Genomic DNA, 26821 nt, shown 5'->3' on the forward strand with positions numbered 1-26821 from the left:
TTTCTGCACCTGTATTGCCTGTATCCATCTCCTTTGCTCTGGTATGAATGTGCTGTCTTTAAACTCCCATCAGATCTAAGAGAGCCTGTGTAGATTTGCTCGCCCTTCCTGCACAGAACATTACAATCTTTATAAAATATTAAATTTGTGTAGTCTGCCGGAGAAGCAATTGTTCCAAAATAAAATCAGCAGTCTAGACGAAACATAGACACCAGAACTTATCAACAGTTGTCTGACTTACATCTTCTGATGCATCTTGAGTGGGTCATAATACCAACTTTATTTTCAGTGGTGCATAAATTAATTACACGCATTTAATAACCAAAATATCATTATATTCCCCCTTTAATATCATAAAGGCTTTACGCCAGGGAAGCACTTAATGTGCAGGGGGCCATAACAGGCTATTATCCTTGTGTAATGCTATTACAGAACCAATTATGCGCCATTATACTTGCTTTTTTTGCAGTTTATGTGATTTGATCCAATCCCGCGTCCCTGACTTGAAAATTTCATCTGGGTACTTTAAAGTCTAATTTTCACCCGGGCTGAGGCAAGGGCCATCTCTCTCCGCTGAGCCTATGTCTCGGATGCATTTTAAAAGTAATTGCGAAGGGTCCCGCCGCATATCATTTGCAGACGGGAAGCGAGCATAAATCCAGAGACCCCTCGCTGCGAACAAAATCAAACTTTGCCGTGGTACGATCGCTTGGAAAGGCGAGGCGCGTGCAGAGCGGCCCCCCAAAACCCATCCGGCGGCAATTACGGGCAGCGCTCGGGGCCCCCCGGCCCGCACCCCGGGGCACCCCGGGCCGGGGGGACACGCAGGGGGCTGCGAGCCCCGGAGCGCCGGCGCTCGGAAAATAATGGGATTGTGTTGCTGCCGTTCACATTCCTGGCGTTTGCTGAGAAAATACGCGTTTTTTTTCTTTTCATCCTCTCCACCCCCCCTGCTCTGCACACCACGTGGGCCATTTGTAGGGCCCAATAGACCTATCCAAGTTACTCACTGTAGACAGCGCTGGAAATAATCAGATTAAGGCCAATTATGCGTGAGATTATAAAGGCAAGTGCTGAGAGGCAGAGCATGCTGTAGACAGATATAAAGACATCTGGCCACTTCCAGAACTCCACAGAGCCCTTCTGTCTCTGCAGCCAACAACTCCCAGCGCCTTATTCTAAAGCAAAACACCCCCAAACCTTACCGGTGATTTTTACTTCTGTTCGGTTTAGGTATGGATTACTATATTCATGTACCTTCTGGATTTTTTGTTTGTTTGTTTGTTTTTAGTATGACTGCATATAAATTTGAATTGTTGCTTGGGATTTTTTTCCTTGCTGAGGACATTGGCTCCCAGTGTGCTGGATGCTTTAAAAAGAAGGCAGCTTTTAGGATTTATTGCTGTTTTATTTTGGCAAAATAATTTAAATTTTCTTTTAAGCAGTTCAATCTTACCTGCAAACATTTTTTTTCTTTATGTAACTATTTGCTCCATAAAGGAATATTTGAGATAGATAGATAGATAGATAGATAGATAGATAGATAGATAGATAGATAGATAGATAGATAGATAGATAGATAGATATAGAGGTGGATGGATGGATGGATAGATATAGAGATGGATGGATAGATATATAGAAAAACAAGATAGACACAATCTGCTATTCTGGGCAGGAAAAAAAAAAAAAAAAACCAAACCAACAAAGTTTTGCTGATTCTGATTACTGTACGCCTAGCACGGAGTTTTCTGCCTCTGTCTTTTTTAATTCTTTGCACAGGGTCAGATGCTACTTTTTCTTCTTCCTCTGGGATGGGCTTTAGGGTTATCAATGGGTCTCTTCAGGTGTTTTCTTCTGGCTCTCCACCTATTCTGTTCTCTCCCTCTGTGTGTTCAGAGCTGCAGGAGCACCTCGGCGGTGCGGGACGCGGGAGCTGGTGCGGGTCCGTGGCTGCGGGCTGGCCCCGGTGCCGGCCGCCGTCGGGCTCGCAGCTGCGAGCAGCGGGCGCCCACTCAGCCGCAGGGCCATGTTCTACTTCCACTGCCCCCCGCAGCTAGAGGGTGAGTGTTGTCGCACAGAGATGTGTAAGTACAGGAGCTGAACTTCGAGGTGTCTGTGGGCGGGGGTGCGCTGGGGACCAAAGGGGAAACTGCGACCGAACTTGCGCCACGACTGTCGCGTACAAATGCGTGCTGGGATAAGATGTAAATTTATAGAGAGACAACTAAATATCATCCTTTTCCTTAAGAAAATGCAACCCTGTCCCCCTCCCCCCTCCTAGCTTTCCCCTCTTGTCACAGGAAGGAAAGAAGGATTGCATTTTTTTTTTTTTTTTAATTTGATTCCTGCTGGAAAGGGCTTGGTTTTACACCCCCACGCCCGTCATTTTGCCACCTGCCTCCCCTCTGTGGATAGCGATCCCGCAGTTGAGCCTCAGGCTAAGAGAGAGATGCTTTTCTCCCCACCCAGCACAGATGTTGGTGTCATGGCTGTAATCGGGACACTTTCAGGACGTGGTCACGCCTCCTCCCTCCAGCCAAAGGGACCGCATAAATCTTTAATGCTATTTTGCAAACATTCTGTGGGAGGATGGGGGGAAATGAGATACAACAGAAGGAAAAAAAAAACGGGGAAAAATAAATATTTGGGAGGATGATTTTTCTTTGTATTATTGATTAGAGACTTTTAATTTTTTATTATTATTATTGTTGCTGCAGTTGATTCCCTTTCTAAAAATTGGCAGCCTTCAGGATTTCCCCGTGTCACCCCCGCAGATGCCCGGGCCCCTCTGCCCCGCTCCCTCCGGCCGCTGCTCGCAGTGCCGGAGCATCCCCGGGGCCGCGGCCGCGCAGCCCCAGCCCCCGGCAGGGCTGTCCCCAGTGCCCGAGCGCTACCGGCTCCCTACGGCTGCACGGCGGGGAAAGCGACCCGGCCCCGTAAAACCCCGGCCAGGACACCCCGCTCCCGGCACGGGCATCGCCGGCGGGAAGGGGCTTTCCCTGCGGCGGCGCTGGCAGGAGGATGTGGTCCAGCGGTTCCATCCCGCTTCGGGGAGGGTCAGCCCCTCTTCAAGCACGGCTTCCCAGGGGCAGCGGACCCCAGCCGGGCTGTGCATCCCGGCTGGAATATTCACTCGCCAAAGTTTTCTCCGGGCGGGACAGGGGAGCCGGACTGGGCAGGACAGTGCGAGGGTCCCTCCGCCAGTGCCACCGAACTCTGGGGCGGCTTTGTTTGCTTGTTTTTGGCAGACAGCTTTGGAAACGTGTTCTTGGTTTTGTTTGCTTGTTTGTTTGCTGTACGTTTGTTTCTCCGGTGGCAGCGTGGGGCCGGTGCCTGTGTTTGGCGGCCCCGCAGGCTGGAGCCTCTCCCGGCGCTGTCCGGGGCCGGCCCCTCGCTCAAGTAAAAAATAAAAAATATGTAACTCTGTCCAAATTCCGCCACCGACCCAAAGAAGGGGGAACAGAAAAGCTCTGTCCGGCCAGCGCTCGGGCAGCGCTCGGCCCGGTGCCGCAGGGAAGACACCGCTTTCTGGGGGTCACCGGGACAGTATTTTGTTCTCTGATGAGCCTCAGCCAGGCCCACACGGTGTGAGGGCTGTGCGAGGACAGGGCTCGGGGCCGGGTTTATCTTCCAAAAGATGCTGCGAGATGAGCGGTGACCTCCAGCCCCCGTACCCCAGAGCACTCCAGGGGAAGCTCTGCGAGTGGGGTCACAGGGACGCTCAGCAACACTTCTGGGCGTTCTGGTGTTTTTCTGTTCTGTGAGGGTTTATTTTGGTTTGGTTTTGTTTGCTCCTTTGTGGGTTTTGGTTTGGAGTTCTTTTTGTTTTCTTTTTTTGGTTTGGGGTTGATTTCTTTGGTTTTATTTTTTGCTTTGCTTTAAGTTTTGAGTGGTTTTTTGGTCTGTTTTGATATGTTTGTGTTTTTTAGCGAACAGAAAGGGAGTGACACATTTCAACACGGGCACGCACGGATGATGTGTGACTGGGGGGAGCCGCAAGGCCGGGGTCCGCTCCATGGGATGTGATTCACATCCCGGTGGCCCATCTGCCCTCCCTCGACCCCCGGTCTGGGGACAAATCCCCGGTGCCCCAGTCGGGCCCCCGAACGCCGCTCGGGGCTGCCTCCCCAGCCCCACTAACCACTCCCGGCGGTTCAGCCGTGGCCGAGAGGCCGGTGCTGGGCTGCACCGAGCGCCGTGCCCGCGCTCTCCTCCGGCAGCCGGGGCAGCAGCCGGGGCCGGTCCGGCCACCCCCGCGGTGCGTGCAGAGGAGCCAGCCAGGGCCCCGCTGCCCCCTCGGCCGGGCAGATGGGCAGGGCCTTTGCCAGCTGCTGTCCGCACGCCTATGCCAAAGCCTGGTCTCTTTATTCTTTTAAAATACAAATGGCCCCAAAAAATGTTCATTCCCGGGCCGGGGTGCGCTCTGGGCAGCAGAACCCCCCGGCGCTGGAGCTGGGGCAGCGCTGCCCGCCCGAGCGGCTCCGTGCCCGGCCCGGTGTGCCCGGGGCACTGCGGCCCTAAGGCGGCTCTCGGCCCGCAGGCGCTGCCCCCTTCGGAGGTCACTCCGCCGGAGACTTCGACGACGGGTTCCTGCGCAGGAAGCAGCGCCGCAACCGCACCACGTTCACCTTGCAGCAGGTAGCAGCCGCTGCCCTCTGCCCCCGGCCTCGGCACCCACTGCCCCTGCTCGCCTGCATCGCACCGGCTCCCTGCCTCCCCCGTGCCTGCTCCCTGCCCGCTCCCAGCCTCCCTCCCGCATGCCCTGGGCCATGCCGGCCCATCCTGCCTGCCCCGCTGCCTCATCCGTGCCTGGCGGACACCCCCGTGGGGCGGCCGGATCCTCACGGATCTCTCACAGATCTCTGCTCTCCTTCCCTCCATCAGCTCGAGGCCCTGGAAGCCGTTTTTGCTCAAACCCACTACCCCGATGTGTTCACTCGGGAAGAGCTGGCTCTGAAAATCAACCTCACGGAGGCCAGGGTGCAGGTAAACATCCTGGGGAATTACTTAACTCGGATATTCAAACTGGCAAACTTTTTTCATTTTAATTTTTTTTTTATTTGACATCATGACTGCAGAGTGCACATTTGGCCAAAGAACGCAAATGAAGACGATCTGTCATTTTCATGATGCACTTTAATAACATCAACATAATGTGGAATATTAGATTAGGTTGATTAATCGGTCATTCATAATTAACTAGTGATAATGTTCTACACTAATTTGTCCGCGTCTCCAAGGTACTAAATTACATCAATGCACATCCATTTCCTTGCTTTTGGAGGGGAGGCGTGGTGCAGAGAAAAGAGCTGAGACGTGATTCTCCAAAGCAACTATGACCACTGTCAAGCAGTGGGGTTAGTCAACTGCAGGGAGCCCGGCTGCCAGGAAGAAAGCTTCTCCACCTCTTCAACTTTTCTCCCTTTTGCCTTCTTTCTAAACACTTAATTTAGGCAGATAAAGAGCCTGCAGAGCAATTCCCACACCTTTAATATGATCCAATAAATACCATTGGCCATGATTACTCTGTCCACAGCCACACTTTTCCAGCCCTTCCTTTCTTCCTTCTCCTTACCTTTTTCCTTAGTTTTTCTTTTCTTTTTTCCATGTTTGTTTTTCCATGTCCAGTCCATATGTATATGCAGGTTCTCTGCTAAAGCAAGCAGTCCTGCAGTCGTCAGGGATGGATCCCCGTAACTCTTTAGGCATCCACAACAGAGTTGCAAACCATTTTTTGAACACGATTATGCATTCATTTTTATTTATGGGGCTTTTCTGCACGGTGTTCTTCTATTTTTTTTTTTAATTTAGGTGCTTGGGGTTAAGACTATGCAAAGATCTAATTGTAGGAAATATAATAGCTTGCCTTTTGTTCCCTAGGGTCATGTTAGTATCTCTTAAAACCCAATGGCTGAAGAGAGATAATGGAATTCACCACAGTAAATTGGGGATTGTAAACAAATTATTTCTCCTATAATCAGATTATGTGATCCTGATTATTAAATCTGAACATGAATCATTGGTCATATGCGGGCAAATTAAACTGATTATTATTTGGAAATGAAAATCTCCTTTTACCACTGCATTGTAGGTACTGGCTTAAAAAAATAATAAAAAATGCCATTTTGGCTATTGGTGCCTAAAGACTGAACTGCAAATTGAGATAAATGGGACAATTATTGAGCATTCAGAAGTGGAAGATCATAACTTCTTCCTGAAAGGTGCAAGGGTGAGATAGGGGTGGTGACAATTAGATTGCTGAGGACTGGTGTTTAGCCTTGTTGTTGGCTATTATGCAAACAGACAATAGATGCAAGCATTTGTTTAGCCTGCTTTCATGCAGGGACATGGGGAAACACAGAGGATGGGAGATATGTTTACATTATACCCCTTGCTCATTCAAATATGATTAATGTGCTATAAAGCAGAGTCTTAATCGAAGATGATGTTGTCAAACAATAACTAAATAGGGAAATAAACGACTTCATCATGCTCTTTCCTCAGAAGCAGGCGAACTGTCAGTGCAAAGTCATTAAAATATGATAATGAAAAATAGCTCAATTAAATATTGTTATAGCTGTGACCTTCATTCAATTAAGACACAAGAAAGTGTCTGCATTTTGCTTTGCATTTAACTGCTCTAAATTTAGAATATAGATAAAATCATTATTCAATGTTTGCTGATACATGCAATTAAAAGGCAGCTAACTAAAATGGAATTGGAGAAGGAGAAGAATAATAATAACAACAATCTCGCCCATACTTGAATTCATGTATTAAAATGTGGATTTCCTGACCTCCAGAGAGACTTGGCATTTGCCACCTCAAACATCATACTTTCAGCATATCAGCTCCTAGGTTAATAGGAAAAAAAATTTTAGAATAATAGTCAGAAAAAAAATCAAGAATATGAATATTTGTTTTGCATATGGGGGAAAAAGGGTTTGGAAATTGGCCTTCTATTCTGAATTCATAGCGTGGCCTGAAGTGGGGGCAGTTGCACGAAAACATTATTAAACTGCAGGATGATGTTCCAAAATTAGTACCTATCTGCTTTTGAGTCCTCTGAAAGCAGACTGGCCATGAGAGGAAGAACAGCCAGTATCAGCCCTCTCCAGAAAATGGGCTGGATAAGACTGCCAGATCCATATCTTTTCACTTCTGACCTCTCTGATTCTAGCAGCTGCTGATTTAAAGACTTATATATGTTTTTATCAGAGTGCTTAGATACATATTTTGCCCTAAATTTTTGTTCTGGCACACCTTTTGAATGTCTTTAGACATTTCTGGCTTGCTTTCCAGATGCAGAAATACCTCAAATACAAATGTCATCCTAAGACTCAACTAGAATAGCAATGGGGATACAAAATAAGAGGAAGATTTAGCCAAGCTAGTAAATGACAGATTTCACTGGAGTAACATTTTATAATCTCCTTGCTTCACATTTAGCTAAACATGGTTTTCACATAGGATTCCTCTCCTGCTCCAGGTGTGGTTCCAAAATCGAAGGGCTAAATGGAGAAAAACCGAGAGGGGTGCTTCTGACCAAGAGGGCTCTAAGGAAACCATGGCTGAGGTGGCACCTCCTGCGAGGAATTTAAATTCCCCTTCTCCAACAGACCAAACCAGGAATAAAAAAGAGGGTCTGGAGATCCAACAGAGGTAAGAGTAATATATCATCTGCCTACCTCTCTATGCGGCAAGAATGCCTCATATGTGTGTATGTGCAGACAGATTTGCTGCTATGCCTTGACCTAGAGGCATATTCTTTAGAAAATGAGGTGTTTCTTGTGCAATCCACTGTTCCCTGTGGAGAAGCTGAGGAGCTGGTGGCTGTGGGAGACTGGTGTTGTCCAGCCTGGGTCACATCTAGTTGTGTGCTGAGACACCAATATGTTTGAGTGCATGCACAAATGGAATAGCTGTTTCTGGTTTTGTAAGGAATTTATCTTCTTCTCTCCATCAGCCTGAGCCGAGCAGTGGGTCCTACAGGACCTTTCTTCCCTTCCTGCCTGCCGGGGACTCTTCTCAACACAGCCACCTATGCACAAGCTTTATCCCACGTCGCCTCTCTAAAAGGTAAATTACTTTATTTTACTTGGGAGCAAGCTCAAAGAGCATCCCTTTCAAGCTAAGTGGCATGGTCCCACTGCCCTCTGTGAGGAAACCTTTGGGAAATGGCAGACCCCTCTTTCTCTTTAGATTGGCAGTATTTGCACTGACCAGTGCTGCACATACCAAAGTGAGTCTCCTGTAGTAGGATAATTTGTGGCAAAACTCCTTCATTTTACTCTGATAGCTACTTTTCATGAGGTCAGGTTTTCTCTGAAGGAGTAAGACAGGTGGGGTTTGCTCCTTTAGAGTTTTTGTTGCATATGCATTTTTTTAAGACTTAAATTTATTCTAATAAATTAGTTATATACATCCTTTTGCATTATGTAGTACCTGGCACCATTACTGATGCCTCATCCGCTCTTTGCATGCAGTTTCCTTTGCAGTGCATTTCTTCACAATCCAGACCTTTCTCTTCTTGGACAGTAGATCCCCTTTGAGAACTTGAATAAAGCATGTTCCTGGGGACAGGGGAGGATACAAAGTAATTCCCCATTACCTGGGACCCCAGCTTCAGGAAGGGTACATCCTGTGTCTATATACTTTCAGTATCCAGCAGCAGTATGCAACTTTTAAAAATAAATCACCTACTCATCCATTAGCTGTTCTTGGTCTAACAATTTATAAGACTAAGAGTGTAAGCAGGATGAATTCAATTTATAGATTTATAGGATGCAAAGCCTCATAGGAGTGCCAAGCACAAAGAGGCACATACATTTACTCTGTGTCCCAATGTGCTGCAAGAACTTGTGAGGAAAGTTTCTCAGTTAAAGACTATAAAGAAAAATGTCCTCTAATACATCTCACTGTATCCTCTGGAATACCTCATGCTCCTTGTACTTCCAGTTAAATCAGCACTGCCAAGGTGTATTCCTGGAGCAAATGTCTGACACTCCTGAGTTGTGTGTTAAGTCCAGTGTCCTGCCCCCTGCACCCCCTTCCCTCCTGTCTTTCAAAAGAAGCTGAAGCCAGACACATCACACAGTTACTGCTCCTTTGGTAGGTGTGGAACCTGGAACTTTGAAACAAGAAAGGACACACAGGGTCCTAAAAAAGCCCTTAAACCTAAAGGCTTATTGTCACCTGTAGGTGGGCAGCAGCTGCTTAGAGTGCCTGAGTCCTCTTGATCTCTGCCCTGTGAAGTCTTGGGGTTGCAAATTTTCACTTTTTCCATTGGGAAGCCTCTCTGGAGTAAATAAGATGAAGTTTTTCAGGCAAAAATATTATTCATTCATAACTGTAATCCCAGACAGGTTGAAAAGTGTGGAAATAGAGTTGTGTTCAGTGAATAATTTTGATGACAGTAAAGGAGTTTTTTTTCCTTAAAGTTTACATTCAAACATTTTCAAATTAAATGCATCAATATATGTTCTCACTGGTTTCATGTTTAAATGTAGTTAAATTTTAAGAAAAAATTGCCCAAATAAACAAAACCAAACAAAATGACATAAAAATATTAAAAATTGTTGTGAGGGGTTGGTATTTTTAGGTGTTTTTTTGTTATTTTTTTTTTTTTGAGGTTGGATTTTGTTGTTGGTTTTTTTGTTTGTTTATTTTTAGTTTTATTTATTTGGAAGACTTCCTGTTACTCTCCTCTTTGATTTTACAGCTTAGCCAATAAATTGAGAAACTAATAATTTGCTCTTTTTTGCTTGATTGAAGATTTACAGCCTAGGGGCAGAAAAGTTCTATTCCTGAATCTTTTGTAGGTATTAAATAGTCAGTTGCCCAGACTAAGAGGAAATGTCCCTGAAAAAACTGTCCCAAATGTAAATAGAGATTTTTTTATTTATATAATTTGTATAGGAATGGTCAGGTATCAGATGCCTGCATATTGTCTTGGGGGATGTTGTCAGACATGCAGTTCATTCCTGAAATGTCTGTTTTATATTTCTTGCCTGGCACTAGAAATCTCCAGGTACGTGCAAGGGATAAAGTAGCATACTTTGATTTTATGAAATGCAGATACAGATTTGCACGTCTGTGTATGCCCCTACCAGGATCTGTGTGTGCCTGTCAGGGTATTGTTATCCTGGCATGGGACTGGTGGTCTGAGCTGCTGCTTTGAGGGGAGCTCTTCTTCTGCTGCTGCTAGGTCTTAGTAATGTCAAATTCTGGCTTTGGGGTTAAGGGGGAAGAACTTATTGTTATATGAGGGACCAAATCTGATATATACAAGCAGAGAATAATTGTAACATCTCTCTTGTGGCATTGATATATTGAGTATTGTGTCCTCCTTCCATGGCCCATCTCCACAAGTTCCTCTTTCCCCATTTCTTCAAGAGGAATTCCCTTGGGCTGGGGTAGAGCTGTGCACAGCAGTCACTGAGTCTTGGTCCTGTTAACTGGAGACCAGGGCAATCTCTGGATCTTCTGAGTGGACCAAAGGTATCACAGGCCTAATGCACAGTCTGCTTTCCTTTGGTATGGAAACTGCAGGTAAATGATGTTTCATCTAAACCAGTGCATTTGAGAGCACAACCAAACTCATGAGTCAGTCTGGAGGAAAAGATAAATGTTGTGAGAAGGAAGGAAAGGACAGGGGGAGACACAGTGTCCACAAAACCTTGATGTGACTGTCTTTGTCATATTCTCAGTTCAGTTTGTTCAACTCTCTTTTGATTTCCGTTTGAGACAGGAGCTGTGTGCATGTGGGCAATAGCATATGTCCTTATACATCTTAATTAAGGGACCTAAGCCTCTCCCTTGAAAATCTAGTTGCATTTTGCTGCAGAATGATGCCAGAACCCTGCCACAGTCAGTCTGGAGGCATAGGACTTTATGTCACACAAATCCCATAAAACTCAGCATAGGGCATAAAGCTATGAGCTGCTTGTTTTTTTGATTTTTTGCATAAGGGAAAACCCAGCAAGTAGAAAGGTTTTCCAAAATTTTGCAAGTTTTATTGGAGAGTGAAATGATTGAGAGGTCTTCACAGTATTTGTTTTGTGCCAGACATGCTTTGAAATTACCAGGAATTCTCTGTGCTTTTGAAAGCAAAATATTTGCTCCAGAATCAAAGCATTATTAAACTACAAAAGATGCATGGCCTTGCTTTCTTCTATGCAAGTATCAAACAAAATGCAGCTCCTCTATGTGGATCTTGCAAACAGATATATATTCCCACCACTGGGAGAACAATTCTGGCCAGTTAAGGGAATCACATTCTTCAGTACAGGCATAAGAGCAGCCTGCAAAAAAATGAGCACTCTCAGCACATCAAGTTCTCCTATGAAGTGTAGGTTGTTTTCTTACTCTTTTGAGGAGACAAGATGCGTTTTGTTGGACTAGTGAGACAACACTTTGCTGGTGTTGGTGAATAATATTTGACTGATGCTTTGGAAGGAGACAAAATCAATACAGCAAATAACAAGTGATGATGATGATGTAAGTAATTAATAATTATTTTAGGCTCTTAGGGACCATTTTCATTCTGTCATTTGAGAGTTCTTCATCTTTAGTAAAAAAAACCCAATACCTCTCGTTCTCTTTCTCTGGCATTGCTTGGCTCCAGACCCAGGTCTTCAAAGCTACGTAAAGTGCTTAGGCCACAAGAGTCTGGGATCTAATTTGTAATTTAAGGATGTAATAGCTGAGGGTGAAGCTGGTCTACAAGAGATAGGAAATCTTAAAACAGCCTAGTCTGGGGCAGGGACTAAGACTGCGACTTTGCTTTTGGAAAGACTGTGAAGTGCTCGTTAGGCTTGCCTCATGTGGCTCTGGACCACCCATGTGCCATTTCTAGGATAAGGGGATATTGTTGGAGCACAAGACCAGGTCTGCTCTGATGAATGAGAAGAAAGCTATTTTCCCTAAGCACTATGCCTCATGAATTCTGCTGTGTCTGAAACCAAGATTTTTTTTTTCCATCAAAGTGAAAATATTAACCACAGGATGTTCTGTTAATAAATGGGATGGCTATACTATGCAAAGAAAACTGTTATTCAGAATATAGACTTTTTCCAGAGAAGAATATATTATCACTGGACAGTTTTTCTCTGTTTCTGTCAAATATTCTCTGTTCAATAATACAACAGACCTTTTCCTGTCTCCTGTCTCTCTGAAGTTTAGCACAGTGGAGGCTGTACTCAATAGCAAACATCTGTTAACAACTGTATCCTCTCCCCATGTACTATTCTGTCAGGAAATATAATTCCTCATTTGAAGAATTAGCACAACGTCATAATTTCTGGGGTATACAGTGTTTCCTACTTCAGGGGTTTAGTACTTCACCACTGACCGTAATGAGGAAAAGGTTGACTCACAGAGATGAAATTTCTGATGTTCATTACTCTCTAAAATTGCCCTGATTTGACAACTATGCTACTTCATTGTGGTGACTTCAATAGTTCCATGATCTTCTAAGATGAAACACTTACTGTAAGCCAGGCATCTGCAGTCCATTTAGTAGATTTAATTGCAGACCTCAAAGATGAAGGGAAAATACTTGTTTTATTTATGTGCTGTATAAGTATAGAGTCATCTGGAGAAGCTAGTGTTCTGTGCAGAGAGAGACCTCAAAGTACCTTCTTAATGGATGACAGCATGAATGCAATTCATTAATGCAGAAGTTGTTATTAATGGGTGTAAACAAGAATCTCCGTTTTTCGGCGGATGTGTTCTACCATTCTGGTGGCTGAGGCCAAGAGTGTGTCTGTTACGTTCCGCTGAAATTTCCTCAGACCCATGATGAGTGAAGTGCATGAGGAGAGAAATAATTACACTTGCCAGGGAATTACTTTCATAATTCACCCACAGCTCTTCTCCGTGCAAGTTATAGCTCAGTTGGTTTTCACGGCACCCCCACACCACTGAGAGAGGAGCTCGATTGTATTATGCACATCCAAATGGGTATTGCAGGCCACTGTTGATTAGGCTCTTTTATGGTTTGCTGCTACTGTGGTTGCTGTTCATATTAGGGAGGCTTAATTGCAGTATCCAGGATAAAAACCCTAAAACATAACTAGAACTGCCCGTCCATTACATTTCAATTGCTATTATGGAAAGATGGAGGGAATTTGCTCAGTTCCGTTGGGCAATTCCCATTGCCAAGGCTGTGAAAGAAGTTTTCAAGGACCTAACTCACCCTTGAACTGGTGTTTGCTGAACTGAAGCTCCCCTGTTTACCATAAGACTGGGGAATGAGAATAAAACTCTTGGAGTCTTTTATTTTCAGTGTCATTCTTGATTATGGATTTATTGACTTTTCTGATGTAACACAGCCAATATATTAAGTGGGTTTGTTTTGGCATTTTTCTTAGTTTATCTGCCACTCTGACTTCAGAGAATCTAAAACATTTCTTTAGTTTGCTACAGATTCACACACATTGAGAAGGTTCTTTTGATTCCCATATCACAGGTCCCCAGCTCTATCACTGCTCTACCTCAGAGGTAGAGATTTTTGGTCTTTTTCACTAGGAAACACACAGGTACTTGGAGCCCTAAGAACATGGGTAGGAAATAGGTGCTGTCTTGTTCCTCCAGGACAAATCTTGATTAAGTTAGTGGACCTTGGCTGGGCAGGTTGGTTGATGAGGTTGCCAAGCTGACAGTATTCAAAGGACAGGTTCTGTTCTCCCAGCTTTTCTGTGGGCTTTGCTGCCAGCCTTCCTGCTCTAACAGGCAAGTCCTGGCTTCTGATTTTTTTTTTTTTTGGAGAGTACTATTGGCACAAATAAAGGAGGATGAAATCCTCCCGTTCCAGCGTTGAGTTATTTTGACAGAATGGTTCCCGATGATCGAATATCTGAGCCAGATCCTCAGCTCTTTGTTGTTTCCACTGGGCATAGAGGGCTCACCGCCAAGGAGATGTGAAATTATAACATTTGGATTCTCCTGTCACCTCTGAAGTGCTCTTCCAGCCTCTGGGCAGCCAGGATACCTACCACACTTAACCAGCTTCTCAACAGAAGGAAAAATCATCCAGTATAATTCCAGCAGCCTTGAGGCTACCCCAAATTAAACTGGGACCATCTGATGCTTCTCCATTGCAGGATTGAGTTCATGCTTTTCTTGTTCTGAACTTCCTGATTCAGAGCTCAAGAACATTTGGATAAAGCCACTTTTATGTTTCCTACTTTTGACTTAGGCTTTAATTGACAGAATATTGGTGCCATCTGTGAAGTGCAAGAGGCAGCTCCCATTGACTCAGCTCCCACTGGTAATCAACACTACAAACTAGAGATTGTATTGACCTTCCAATCCTTATGATAGGGATTAGAGCTGAAGAAAACCAATGTGACTACCATGAGAAGATAACAATAATTAAATCAAACATAATATTTTCTCTGAAAATTAAACATCATGCATTGATATATGAGGATTTCAAATGGGATTTTTTCTCTCCTTCTCTCCACGTCAGGCTGTAATTCAGGTGTCCATATCAAGTGCTGATATGCACAAATAATGAAAGAGGAAAGGAATGTGGAGTTTGCCTTTTGGAAAGAGTACCTATTAAATTCTTTAAGCCCTTGACTTGAAACACAAAATGCATATTTAAAAATTTATATTGATGTTTATGTATCAGCATGTGCCCCGCTCCTATCCCTCTCTTCCCACCTTAAACTGAACCATGGAGCTGCACAAAAGAGTCCACAACGAAAAGTGTAGATCAAATATTGTTACAATTTAAATGTGATGTTGGCAGAGACAAGACAAAACTAATTTAATTTTTCCTGTCAGTCTCTGTAGTAGATCAATTAAACTGCCAAGTGGATCAAATATTTCAGACTGTATTTATTACATTAAGTATTTATGTTCAGGCTGGGCATTTAAAGTATGATCTCATATAGGAATAGAAGGAGGTTCAGATCAATCCAGCAGAATTTGCTGTAAGTTAATGGAAATCTAATTGTGTATTTTAATTTTGTGTACAGAAGGCAGTAAGTTCCTGAAAGAAAGCAAACAGTACCCTGTCCATATTGCAGCAACTTGATACAAATCCTGATAAACTTATCTCAGATTGTCATAGGTGTTGGTGGGGGCTGCATCCAGATCTAGGGCTGATGGCTGAACCCTCACTGAAGTCCTCTGAAGATTTGAAATAAGTAGGAACAGTTCCTTCCTTTCCCACTGTGAGCTCAGGGCTATTGCAATAAGGTATTACAAACTACTGCTGCCTGCTATATCTGGGTGCCTGTGTCTTGGTCACTGTCACTTTTCTGGAGATTGTGGGCTGACTGATGGGAAGGTGGAGACCTTGGACTCCTGAGTGTCCCATTGTTTGCCTTGGCTTTGTGCTGGCAAAGTCCACTACATTTCACTGGACTTATTATCTGCAAATTCAGATGATTATAAGGTAGAGTCAACCTTCTTTACAACATACATTAAAAAGGAACAGGGCTAAATCCTTTTCTCCTCTATTCTAGCTGGACCCTGGAGCAAATGATGCTTTTTACTTTACTTTTTTTTCATGTGTGAGTTGTTTGCAAGTATTTTAACCTCAGTGGAAATGAAAGGAATGGTTTATGGGTGAATTATTGCTAGAGATAGCTTTCTTTCCACCACAGGTAACTGCACCCTCAGGTTGCAGAGCCACTAGGTAATATCAGGGCAAATTATTAAGCAAAGATCTTAGGCTGGTGCTGAATGCTGATAAATATTTTATTCCTCTAACAATGGAATGAAAAATATTCTTAGGGAATGGAGCTGATTCCTGCTTTTTCAAAAAGAGGAAGACTGCTTTTCACTTCTCCCCACCTCCCACTAAGCAATGCTTGTGCCCAGTCCTGCATTAGGCACTGCAGGCCAGCCCTCCCCTCAGCCTGGGAGCTGAACAGCTGTGTTTGAAAGCCTCATTCAGTTTGTGTTAGAAAGCAGCAGTGCAGAGGCAGTTGATGCTCCTGCAGGCCTCCCAGCTCCCTTACCTCTGAGCAGAATAGTGGGTCTTGGTGCAAAAAACCTGCTGCAGACTGCAGGGACTCTGAAGGGCCCCTCCTCCCTCTTGTAGAAACAGTGGTTGTGATTCAACAGGGCAAAAAAATTACTTTATGAGTGTGGCTGGTGGTGGCAAAAGCTGTAAGTTGTGTTACTGAGTAGATTTTATTATAAACCCTCCTTCTGACCTGCTCGAAGCAGCCACAGAATACAAGACTGAGCTTCCTAGAGCTAAAAGCAAAAGAAGCCGAGAATTTTAGCCAAGTGCTGAAACTTGCTTGTGCTTAAATGACTGGATCCATGGAAATGTTGGTCTGCTGATCATATGCTTTACCAGAGAAGTATTACAAGATAAAAGTGTTCTTTCCATTCATATTAATAAGCTGTCCTTTGTAGATGCCGTTTTTTGAAATGCAAGGAATACTTTTTCCTGAATGCTGCTGGTAACCACAAATCTCTGACAATTGCTATGGAGAAGTCTTGCCAACATCTTAAAAACAAACAACTGTCTGCCTTCATTCCTAGCAGATGGGTGCTGACCCATTGCTACCAAGAACAGAAGTGTAAAACTCTGGAGGTTATTAGTTCCATCACTTAGTCATGAGCCATTTAACTCAAATATTAACTGCAGAAATTAAAGCAAGTCCTTGGCTTGGAAAGATCAGGGGAAGATACTGCATCGTGTCAGGATATGTGGGTGCCAGTAGTTGGCTGGGCTGTTTCTTGTTGAAAGGGAACATATCAGCAAAAGACAGGCTTCTGTCAGGGGTGTAAATGAGATGTGGAGCTGGTGTGGCCTCTAAGACCCTTGGAAACATGGTGACTAGTGGTGTTTGGTTTTTAACCAGAGAGTAAATTCAAGAGGTAGCTCAGGCATCCCACCCTGCCTCCCATCCTACTCCCCTGTCACATTCTCCATCATTCAATAGATGCCTCTAAGCTGAGTACCAGCATGGGTTTCAGATGGATTGCATGTCCTGCCCAGTGATCAACTTACACTTCCAGGTGTGCTTGTTTGGGAACTGGCCCAAGCTACAGCATTATCAAAGAGAAACCAGAGAAAGAGCCTCAGGAAGGCAGCTGGTGGAGTGAGGACTGCCTCTGTCAGTGGGTTGAAAGGAAGGTTTTGGCTTCAAGAGAGAGTAATCACTTCATCTGTGCTCCAGTGTTTTCTTGCCTGCTTGGAACAGCCACATGTCTCAAATGACAGGGTACAGATGCTTTGGCCCATCTCTCCTGATGGGACTCTAAAGCTGTACCACAGCAGCAGCTTTAGGTAGCTTTGGCTCACTTCTGAGGCCGTTCTCTTTGAGGGGTCACCCTGAAGCAGCACAGACACTGAATGGGTAAAGGTAGAATGGACTCTTGCAGGTAGACATGGTGCCAGTAGTTGGCAGGGCTTGGCCAAGGGAAAGCATCTCAGTTTACAGTGAGATAGGAGAAGGTCATCATAATGAGTGGAATATTTTCACCTTTCTCTCTCCTGTAATCTTTCAGGCAAAGATAAGTGACAGAACCCCTATGCTCACTCACCAAATGCTGCTGCCTACATTGGTCAGGCTCAGTGTGCAGGTGGAGGGCAGGGGACATCTCCAGCATGGAGCTGATGGCAGCCACAGAACAGCAGCTGATATGAGAGGAGGGACTGAGCTGAGCCTTGCTTATGAGAAAGTCTCATGTGTGATCTGAACTTCACTCACTTCTGTCTCTACTTCCCTCTTGCACTCTGTTTGTCACCCTGGATGACTCACGGTGTAAGATCCTTCTCACCGAAGGATCAGCAGAACAGGATATGGGTTTTCTAGCCGTAGTGATCCAGAGGACACCTGTGTGCCCACTAAAGGTCAATGTACCCACTAAAGGTCAACGTACCCACTAAAGGCCAACCCCATCTCTGTCCTCTTCAGACTGACCATGGAGGGAAAAGCTGTTTTCCATGACCTTCCCAGCAGTGACTGTGCTTCTCTCCTTCCTCCCCAGGGAGCCCGCTGTGCTCGTGCTGTGTCCCTGACCCCATGGGCCTGTCCTTCCTGCCCACCTACGGCTGCCAGAGCAACCGCACGGCCAGCGTGGCGGCGCTGCGCATGAAGGCGCGCGAGCACTCGGAGGCCGTGCTGCAGTCTGCCAACCTGCTGCCTGCCGCCAGCAGCAGCCCCACGCCCCCCGCCAAGCCCGGCCCCGAGGGCGGCCAGGACAAGCAGCCCCCTGCAGCCAAGGAGCACGTGGAGGGCGAGAAGAGCGTATGAGAGCGGGGTTCTGCCGCCTGTGCCCTGCCGAGGCCTGGACTGCAGTGTGGCCGTGCCCAGTGGGACACCACGGGCCACCAGGGACCCGCACAGCTGAGCGGCCTCTTTGGCTGCCTTTCATGCACCCCTGCTTTTCTTGTGTCGCTGTAGGTTCATTTCCCTGATTTATCAGCACTATCTGTGTTTGGAAACTTTGGTGAAACTGTTTTTATTCCCCCCTTGCCCCATACATCCCAGGGACACTGAAATGATCCTGGCTTGCTCCTGCACATCTCAACTTCCCATCCTGTCTGAAATGGATGGTTGGAAGCAGCACATCACTTCCAGATATGAGTTCTGGGGGCAAGAGATGTACCCAGGCACCAGTTACTCCACCGCTCACAACAGAAGGGAAGGAATATCCAGATATATCCCAATTTGGCCTGCTACTTTCTGAAGGCACTTGACTTCAACCAAACCTATCCCAGGCAATCCAGGTATAAGAGAAGCAGAAAATAGAACAAAAATCTTCTTTTTTCAAAATTCTTCTTTTTTCTTTTCCCTGAAAGTGAAACTTCTCATGCATAGATTACTAGAAAATTGCTGAGATGAGTTTACTTGTGACTAAAATCCTTGCACTAGCCTCTGTGTGAACATTAGTGAATTACTCTTGCCATTTGCTGCATTAGACATGAAAAGCACATGACTTCAGAGTGGCATTCACAGCTTCAAACAGTAATGCTGGTATTTAATGGAGAGTGATCTAGATCTTCACAAAGCTGGGGGTATTTTGACATCACTGTCTTGGAAAAAGGGACTGGAAGACAAAAATAATCCCTCATTGCAAGACTGCAAATATTTTTTTCCATGTTTTATGTTTAATAAGGAGGAAATAAAGCTTGGAAGGATATTCCTTTATGCCTTCCAAATTTACACTATTCCATTTACTGAAAGCTTGTTGTAATGAATCTAGACATGAAAAGATACTAATTATTATAGATTGGGAACAGTGCAAAGGAGAAATTGATGCCTTATTAAATTTAGTCTTATCTCTCACCCAAACCTCCCCAAAGCAAAGCAGACCTAGATCTGAAGAGCAGTCATTTTAATCTCACTTTTTTTTCCATGGGAACTGTATGTGAGGGTTTAAGCTTAGGGACATGGGCTTGAGTTTTCCAGGTGCCATTTGCAGATTCCTTAGGCTTGTCCACAGGTGTCCCTGGAGAACAGGCTGAAACCACTTTTCTGAGTTTTTGATCAAGTAACATGGAGGCTAGTGGAAGGATTCCTGTCACCTCTGATCCTGCACATTGTGCTATGGGCCTCCTGAAATGTGTGGAGCACAGGGTTTGTTTTGCTGTTCACAGCATCCAGGTTTGGGGATGTGCTTGGAAAGGCATTCCTGAGTAAGGTTGGCAGCAGAATTTTGTCTCCTCCATGTAAGTGATTTCAGCCCATGAATTTCACAGAAACTGGGAGTTCTCTGGGGCTCACAGGACCCTTTTATACTGCATGGTGCCCACCTTCCTTTCCAAGAGGCATGGCTTGATGTCAGCACCCACTCCAAGGGTGGGAGCCCTGGGGTTTGTGGGGTCACTTGGCAGCACCCAGCACCATCACTGTGGATGTGCCAAGGGTACCAGGCACCCTCAGAGTGGAGTTTTTGTCTTCTGGGCACGAGCCAGCAGAGAGGGCATTGCTGGGTCTGTCCTTCCATCAGAGAACAAAAAAGAGTCAGGCAGGGCCCACAGGCATCAAATGGAGTAATTTTATTGTACTTCTGTCACATAGTGTGTTTCTTTTGGGGATTTTTAACTGTCCTAATGCAGGCAGGGAAACATACAGTAGCCTTTGTACTTCACCTACAGGAGCTGCTCTGCTGAACTGTGCGTGGAGCTGGCTGCAAGTTATGGCTTAGCTTAACAACAGCAACAATGCTTCCACCAAAATAACAGATATCACTGTGTGCTTTATTGTGGGGTGTGGTTGGAGGAGAGAGGATCACTATTTTCTTAGTGATATTCCCAATCATATTTTTTTTTCCTCCTTCTTAATAAAAAGACTAAAAGAAATATTCCAGTCCAAAGAGGCAGGCCCAACTTTGTTTCAACATAATTACCTTGCATTCAGTTGAACTTCAGCCCTTCTGTACACTAACTCTTCAATCTAATTGTTTGATTAAACTCGTATTTCCTCCAGAAAGGTACATAAATAAGTGAATTGTTGAGCAAATTAAGAATACTTAACAGCATTGCATCTGAAAAGTAGTTACGCTGATTAAATTTTCTGTCCTTGAGGATTTTCAGGAAATTACTTTTGATCGTCAATAACACAATTAAGTAAACTACACGCACATTAGCATGAATAATTGATAAGAAATTATGTATTACCACGAAGCACTGATTTAATAATTCATGATGCGACACTCTAGTGACTGTGCAAAACTGGATAACATCGACAAGTCTGCCTGATGTTGCTGGAAATGCTGCAAATACAAAGAAGTCCACAGTTTGGTTGTACAATAAAAGAAAGTATCTGATGCATGCCGTAGTTTCTGTTTGTTTAATACTTGAATAAATTTAGAAAGAAGACCCTGAAAAGCTCCTGTACTGTTTTCATTTGGATCAATTTCTCTATGCAAGCACCTTTCACATTGATGACTGCCTAGTTCTGCTCAGACCACAGTAATGTTGCAGAGCAAGGGAGGCTCTCCCATGCACAGCTGGAACCTGCTGTGTGTCTCAGAACTAACAAAATTAGGGGGCTCAAAGCTTTACAAAACCTCCTGGTAAGGAGCAAAACAGCATTAGACCCCCTTAAGCCTGAGCTCTTCAGTGTCTGATGTGTCTGTGATTATAATTACTCAGATTTTGTGGGTGATTGCTCTAAGTCAGCCAAAAATGAGTCTGATTTGTGTGTTTTGAGTGTACACAATGCCATATAAAACCCTAGGCCAATTCTCTCACAATTCTTGCAGTTTGCCAAGGGGAGGCAGATGAATATTCATGTTCTTCGCAGCATATTGGAGCAACCAGGGCATGGGGAGCCACCTCTTCCCCTAAGCCTTTGATCTGAGACCTGGCTGCTGAGGGCAGTGCATCCCAAGAGAGCTTGCTTGAAGTCACTCAGCAATAGCACAAGGGCAAGAGCAAAACTCTAGAGATCTGTGTCTCAGTCATGCTTGTTTCCAGCCACCAGACCTGCTCCCTCCCAGATGGACTGCCCACTGCAGATGAGCCACCTGCCTACTTTCTGTGCTGTCATATATCAGGGCTATGCCACTTAAACCACTCTAATGGCCATTTCAGTGGCTCTGATTAAGTCTGGCATTTAAAAGTTTATAACTCAGCTATAAAAAGTCACTCAGGCTGAACCCCAGCTTGAGAGGCCCAAGCCCAAGGGGATGATTTACATGAGAGCTATTCCAAAACTAGCCTGCATGGTATTTTTTTGGTTATGTGAAGGAAAATTGGAAGCCCAAGGTTTAAGGGATGGATGTAAGATAAAAATGTTTTGCTCACTGCATTGTCACTGGATTCTATGAAATAATTTTCTCTGAATTTCTGTACTAGCATGAGCCATGCCTAGCATGGGCGGTCACCGTGACAATGCTTCTTGTTTGGGTTTGGTGAAGGGTCTCCAGTTCTGTGCTCCTTTCTCAAGAAATCACAGACACCCACAATGCCCAGGCTCCCCCTCATTCCCTACCTTCCCTGCATCCTCATTCATGGCTCTGTGGAAAGCCCTGCATCCAGCCCTGGTGCTGACTCTCCACCTGTGCCACCCCCATGCTGCAGTTCCTGCTGCTCCAGGAGGAGCAGGCACCGGGGAAGCTTTGGCAGGGCCATCCTGTGCTCAGGACAAGTGTGGGGTGACCCCAACACGTTGGGCTGGGTGTTGTTCATGGGGGTTGCTGCAAAGTGCCACAACGTGGGGCTTCTTTATAAGGCTGCCTGCCATTCTCTCAGCTCTCCATGCTTGTTACCTCTTACACATCTGATTAAGTTTCCTTATGCCTGTGTACATTATAACAGGAAATGCGGAGCTGTGTTTTCACTTTTGCTCAGTTATGCTTTAGGCTAGTCCTTCCTACACTGCATGCTGGATAGTAATGAGATTGTTGGTCTAATTGGCTCTTTATTAGGAGTATTATTTACAGCAATGCTGAAGGCCATGTGCATGCAGATCTTGGTTTACCATTAAACTCTTCTCTCTTGCAGTCAGTGCCCTCCTCTCTGTTCCCCACAGACTATTGCCCTTGGTGAATTTGGGATGACCTCTCCCCTTCCCAGAGGAGTCCCCCATCCCAGGCCATGGCCAGGGATAAAAGCCTGCTGGCATGGCTGTGTCTCTGGGAGTCTGCACTTCTGCTGTGCACTCAAGCTCTCTGCTTCCCCGCAGCAGAAAGCAGCCAGCACAGTGTGGGAGGAAGTCATTTGCTGCAGGGTGGACCACAGGGGAGGAGGGGATGGAGATGAAATGCTTGTGGTGTGCTGCTGTGGCACATTCTCCCTCTAGAAGAGCTGTGCTCGTACGGATCCTGCCGTGCGGTGCGGTGGGAGCAGCGTGTGGAGCAGGGGAAGTGAGATGCTCTGCACTGATCCCTGAGCCTCCAGGACATAACTCAGAGCTCTGCACTGAAGAGTTTGACACCCCGCTCTGAGATCACAGTGTGGCTCGAGGGCGGGGGGTGGCACCACCACAATGCCATAAATAAAAGTGTAATAGAGTACAATAAACAATGCTTTATTCTTTCCGCTTAAAAACTTCCTTTGCAATGTAGTAAAATATTGACTTTGGGTGGCCATATTACCACAAAATAAGATCCTTTCCTGATAGCTATCAAAGAAGCGTTTAACAGTTCTGGCTTGTGAAAATGTGAATTTCATTGGCCTGTAGCACATCTAGCCTTAGTTGAAAGTGATGTGTTGACAATATATTAATAATCTAACCACAGTGGCTTTGTTGTCTGCCCTAAGTTGTTTGCCACAAGTAGGTGCTGATCTGCTGTTTCAGAAGTCTGAGCATCATATTTTGGAGTTGTGAGACATTTCTTGTGGTAAATTTGTAATAGTTAAATCTCACCAGGATTTAAAATATTGGCTTGCATAATTCTTCTAGTATTTAATTTCAGTGGCTTCTTCTGTATTCAGTGTTTTTTTCAATGTAACATCCATTATATGAAACAGATAGGGCAAAAACCATCACCACTTGTGTCATTTTACCAAGAAGAGTTTTCACATGCAGAGCAACAAAAGGCAGCTTCTAGAATTCTGTTCTGATGGGCCTGGAAGTTACTGAAGCTGCTTCTGCTCTCAGACAGTGCAGCTAAATAACTCCACAGTGTCCTGGAGCATCTGAGAGTGTGACAGCTATTTGTACAGGGAAAATATCCACTCCTCTGGTGTTGCCTTCTGATGCGAGGCAAGGCGACCTGGTTTTGAGGAAACGGCGCGGCCACCCACTGCCCAGGGTCGCTCGGGCCAAAGACGCATGCAGACACCAATATGGTGGACGGCCTAAAGGCCTTTATTGTCCCGTCTCGTCGGGTTTTATACTCGGGAAGGTTTTTTCTCTACGTCAGGGGGTCTTACCTTACCGTAATTGGTTAGTAAGGAGTCGAAAGTTACTAATGTTAGGGGGGACTACATTCTTGGGTGATCTCTCATCACTAGGTGTTAGGGGGAGAGGAATCCTGCTGCTTTCCGTGACATCGCGAGATTTTCCGAGCGCCTGACCCTATCTACTACACTCTGGGCTGCTCTAATGGCAGGGCTGCTGTTACTGTCCTGCTTTCTCAGTCCCAGCACAAGCCAGAGTACTGTGACATTAATGCTGTATACAGGTGAATGTCTGGAATATGTCATCCTTCAAGACTTACTTATCCATCTTTTGCCCTAACAGTGGCCTGAACACACTCTGAGAAGTGCCTGCCTTCAGCCCAGTCTGGGAGATCTCTGATCGTGTGCTAGGAAAGTGCACCCTGAGAGCAACCATCAGAAGGCAGGCCTGACACAGCCAGCCTGAGACACTGCTCCTTGGGACTGGTCAAGGCCAGGAGAAAACTTCATTTTTAATTAAACTGTGTTTGCTTTGTCAGCCAAACTGGTTTACCTTTCAGTTCTTCGGTTTCAGAATTCTTTTTTATTAAACTCCAGCATTCAGTATTGGCCCTAGAGACTAACACTTGCTATAGTGGCAAATTTATTAGGGCTCCCCTAGGCACAAATAGGCCAAGATTTTTATTATGTGCACACAGCTTCTTTACACCCGCACTGTACATGAGGCAATGTGTTAAATAAGATCCAAAGCCCATTAAATGAAGGAGCCCATCTCTGCAAAGAAGACTCCCCAGGAACCTAAACTCTGCCTGTTATATCCCAGCTGGCTCACCCTCGCTCCATCGTGCTGGCTGAAGCCATCAGGTTTTGGCAGATGCTTGAGAACCAAGATGCTGGTGTGATCACCAGCCTTGGCAGAGCAAGGGATACGAGCATCCCTGGGAGCTGTTACTTTTTATTAGAAATATTTCTGTAGCAGTGCACAAGAAATTGGCTGCTGGCAGGGAAGGAATATATACAGGAGAAAAGAGCTGATCCTATTTCTCCTCTGAACCATTACTTTAGAGCTAAACCCAGCTAGGACTGAGCCAGAGGTTCTCCAGGGAGGATTTGACAATCACCATCTGACAAGGGTCAGAAAGAAAGTTTGAAAATCGCTCTCAGAAAGCCAAATACTTGAATACTTCTCCAGTGGGTCTGAACCTGGGAGCAATCCAGATTGATGCTGCTGCTTATTCAGATAAATAACACCGCCAACAAGCAGCCAGACATCCTGTGTGTGTGTGTGTGTGTGTGCATGCACATTCAAGCCACAGCTTCCTCTCTCTGTTGGTGGCGTTCCCCTCCACCTGGCTCAGGAGCAGCGTTTAGGTGAGTCAGCTTCATGCACCCCACAGAGCCCTTTCTCTGTCAGTGAAGCCCAGGACTCACTGCACAAGGTTTCATCCCTACCTCCACTATGAGGCTCTGGGTGGAGCTCACAACCTGGCTCCAAGCTGGAAGGAAAGGAAGGGGGAGAATTTCTTGCTCAGTAGATTTTTACCAGGGGACCCTTTGCTGAAAAGCCAACCTGAGCCCTATATTACTCTGTGCAGACATTCTGAAGGGAGATATTTCTTGTTAAGAGGTCTCCTCTTCTAGTAATTGAATGAGTCTCCACAGCCTGAGAGGTGACTTGTCCCTTCACTGACAGCTCACAAGACATCTGGGACACCTCAGTGTCACCTGCTTCTCAATGCCACACTGGGTTGTCTGCATCACACCATCACAGAGATGAATAGCAGTACAGCTGAAGATGCAAGTGGTACTGTTTGTCCCACACAAAGGGGTCACTAGGTCTTGGCTGAAATTCTCTTTTGAAGTAGTTGGTTGGTTGGATTAATGTTTTTTCGGTTATAATGTCATAGGTCTGCTGCTCTGTACAAATATCAAGCGTCTACAGAGCTGTTGAGGTTGAGAAGCCTCTTGTCTACAGGAAAGTGAAACTCTTCAAATTCCTAGCCAGTTCAGATGACATCAAACTTTTAAGAAAATAATCCACTGAGCTAAGAGCTATGCTTTTTCACCAGCTTGGTGAATCACATCCATATTAACACTTAGTGACACTGGTACTCTTCTGTTGTTCAATACACAGTTTGCCGGACACTTGAAAGCAGGAGAGGAGGGAATAAAAGAGAGTCTTTGTTATTAGTTAGATTTTAGAATTACATTACTGAGCCAGAAAAATAGGAGCCAGGGTACTGGAAACACCTTTTCCTGCTGCCACTGCATGTGAAGGCAATTTAACCTTGATTCCATACTCTGTCTCTGGGACTTATATGTGCCCAACAAAAATAGCTGCTGCATGTAAAGGTGGATATATCTGGCCCACAATTTAACAAGGCTCCTAGCACCTGCCACAAGGGAGAATTGCATTGCCCAGATGCTACTTTTGTAAATGATTACATGGTTTAAGCACATTGCTTTCACTTCATCCTTTCCCCCTGCCTTCTCTCAGGAACCCTCTCTCTTCCTGAGCTCAGCTCCTCACATTTCTATCAGCAGGAGGGAACATTTTGGGCTTGCTACAGGCAGATTGGGAAATACTTGTGCTGGCAGAGTTGGCAATAAGCAGCAAGAAGCAAAAAGTCTTCTAAACAGCCCAGCATGTTCTGGAGGATGATGTCTGCTGTGTGCTCTGTTAGCTAACAGCATGTACACAGCAATGTGAGCATTAATTTGGGGGAATTAGGAATGAGTGAGGGTTTAGTCTGATTCAGGCTGGATATAGGATTAGCCATTATAAAGAACACACAAATTGGGATCGTGGGGTTTTATCTGTGGTCTCTGAGCATCACAGGCTTGCTCCTGCTCAGCCTGATTGTATGTGACCATGGCTGACAATGCTGCTCCAGCAAATGCCCAGAGTACAGATGCAGTCACACATATAAAACCTTTGTTTTACCCCCAGCTCAGCTCTATTTACAGGATGAGGGGTACTTACCTGCTGTAGGAGCCTTTCAAGTTCATTGCCCTTACTTTAGTGCCATCTCCCAACCACTGGAAGCT

General features: G+C 45.2%; 1 protein-coding gene across 1 annotated transcript; it reads left to right on the forward strand.

Annotated features, from left to right (window-relative positions):
- The first annotated feature begins 2026 nt into the window (after nucleotides 1-2026).
- DRGX (dorsal root ganglia homeobox) lies at nucleotides 2027-20796 on the forward strand. Its single transcript, XM_063163589.1, has 6 exons — nucleotides 2027-2060; nucleotides 4541-4638; nucleotides 4885-4986; nucleotides 7490-7662; nucleotides 7967-8079; nucleotides 17968-20796. Exons 1-6 carry the CDS (start codon nucleotides 2027-2029, stop codon nucleotides 18231-18233), a joined length of 786 nt encoding a protein of 261 aa, XP_063019659.1. The 3' UTR covers nucleotides 18234-20796.
- The last annotated feature ends 6025 nt before the right edge of the window (nucleotides 20797-26821 follow it).

Source organism: Melospiza melodia, chromosome 9, assembly GCF_035770615.1.
Source record: "Melospiza melodia melodia isolate bMelMel2 chromosome 9, bMelMel2.pri, whole genome shotgun sequence".
NCBI lineage: Eukaryota > Metazoa > Chordata > Aves > Passeriformes > Passerellidae > Melospiza > Melospiza melodia.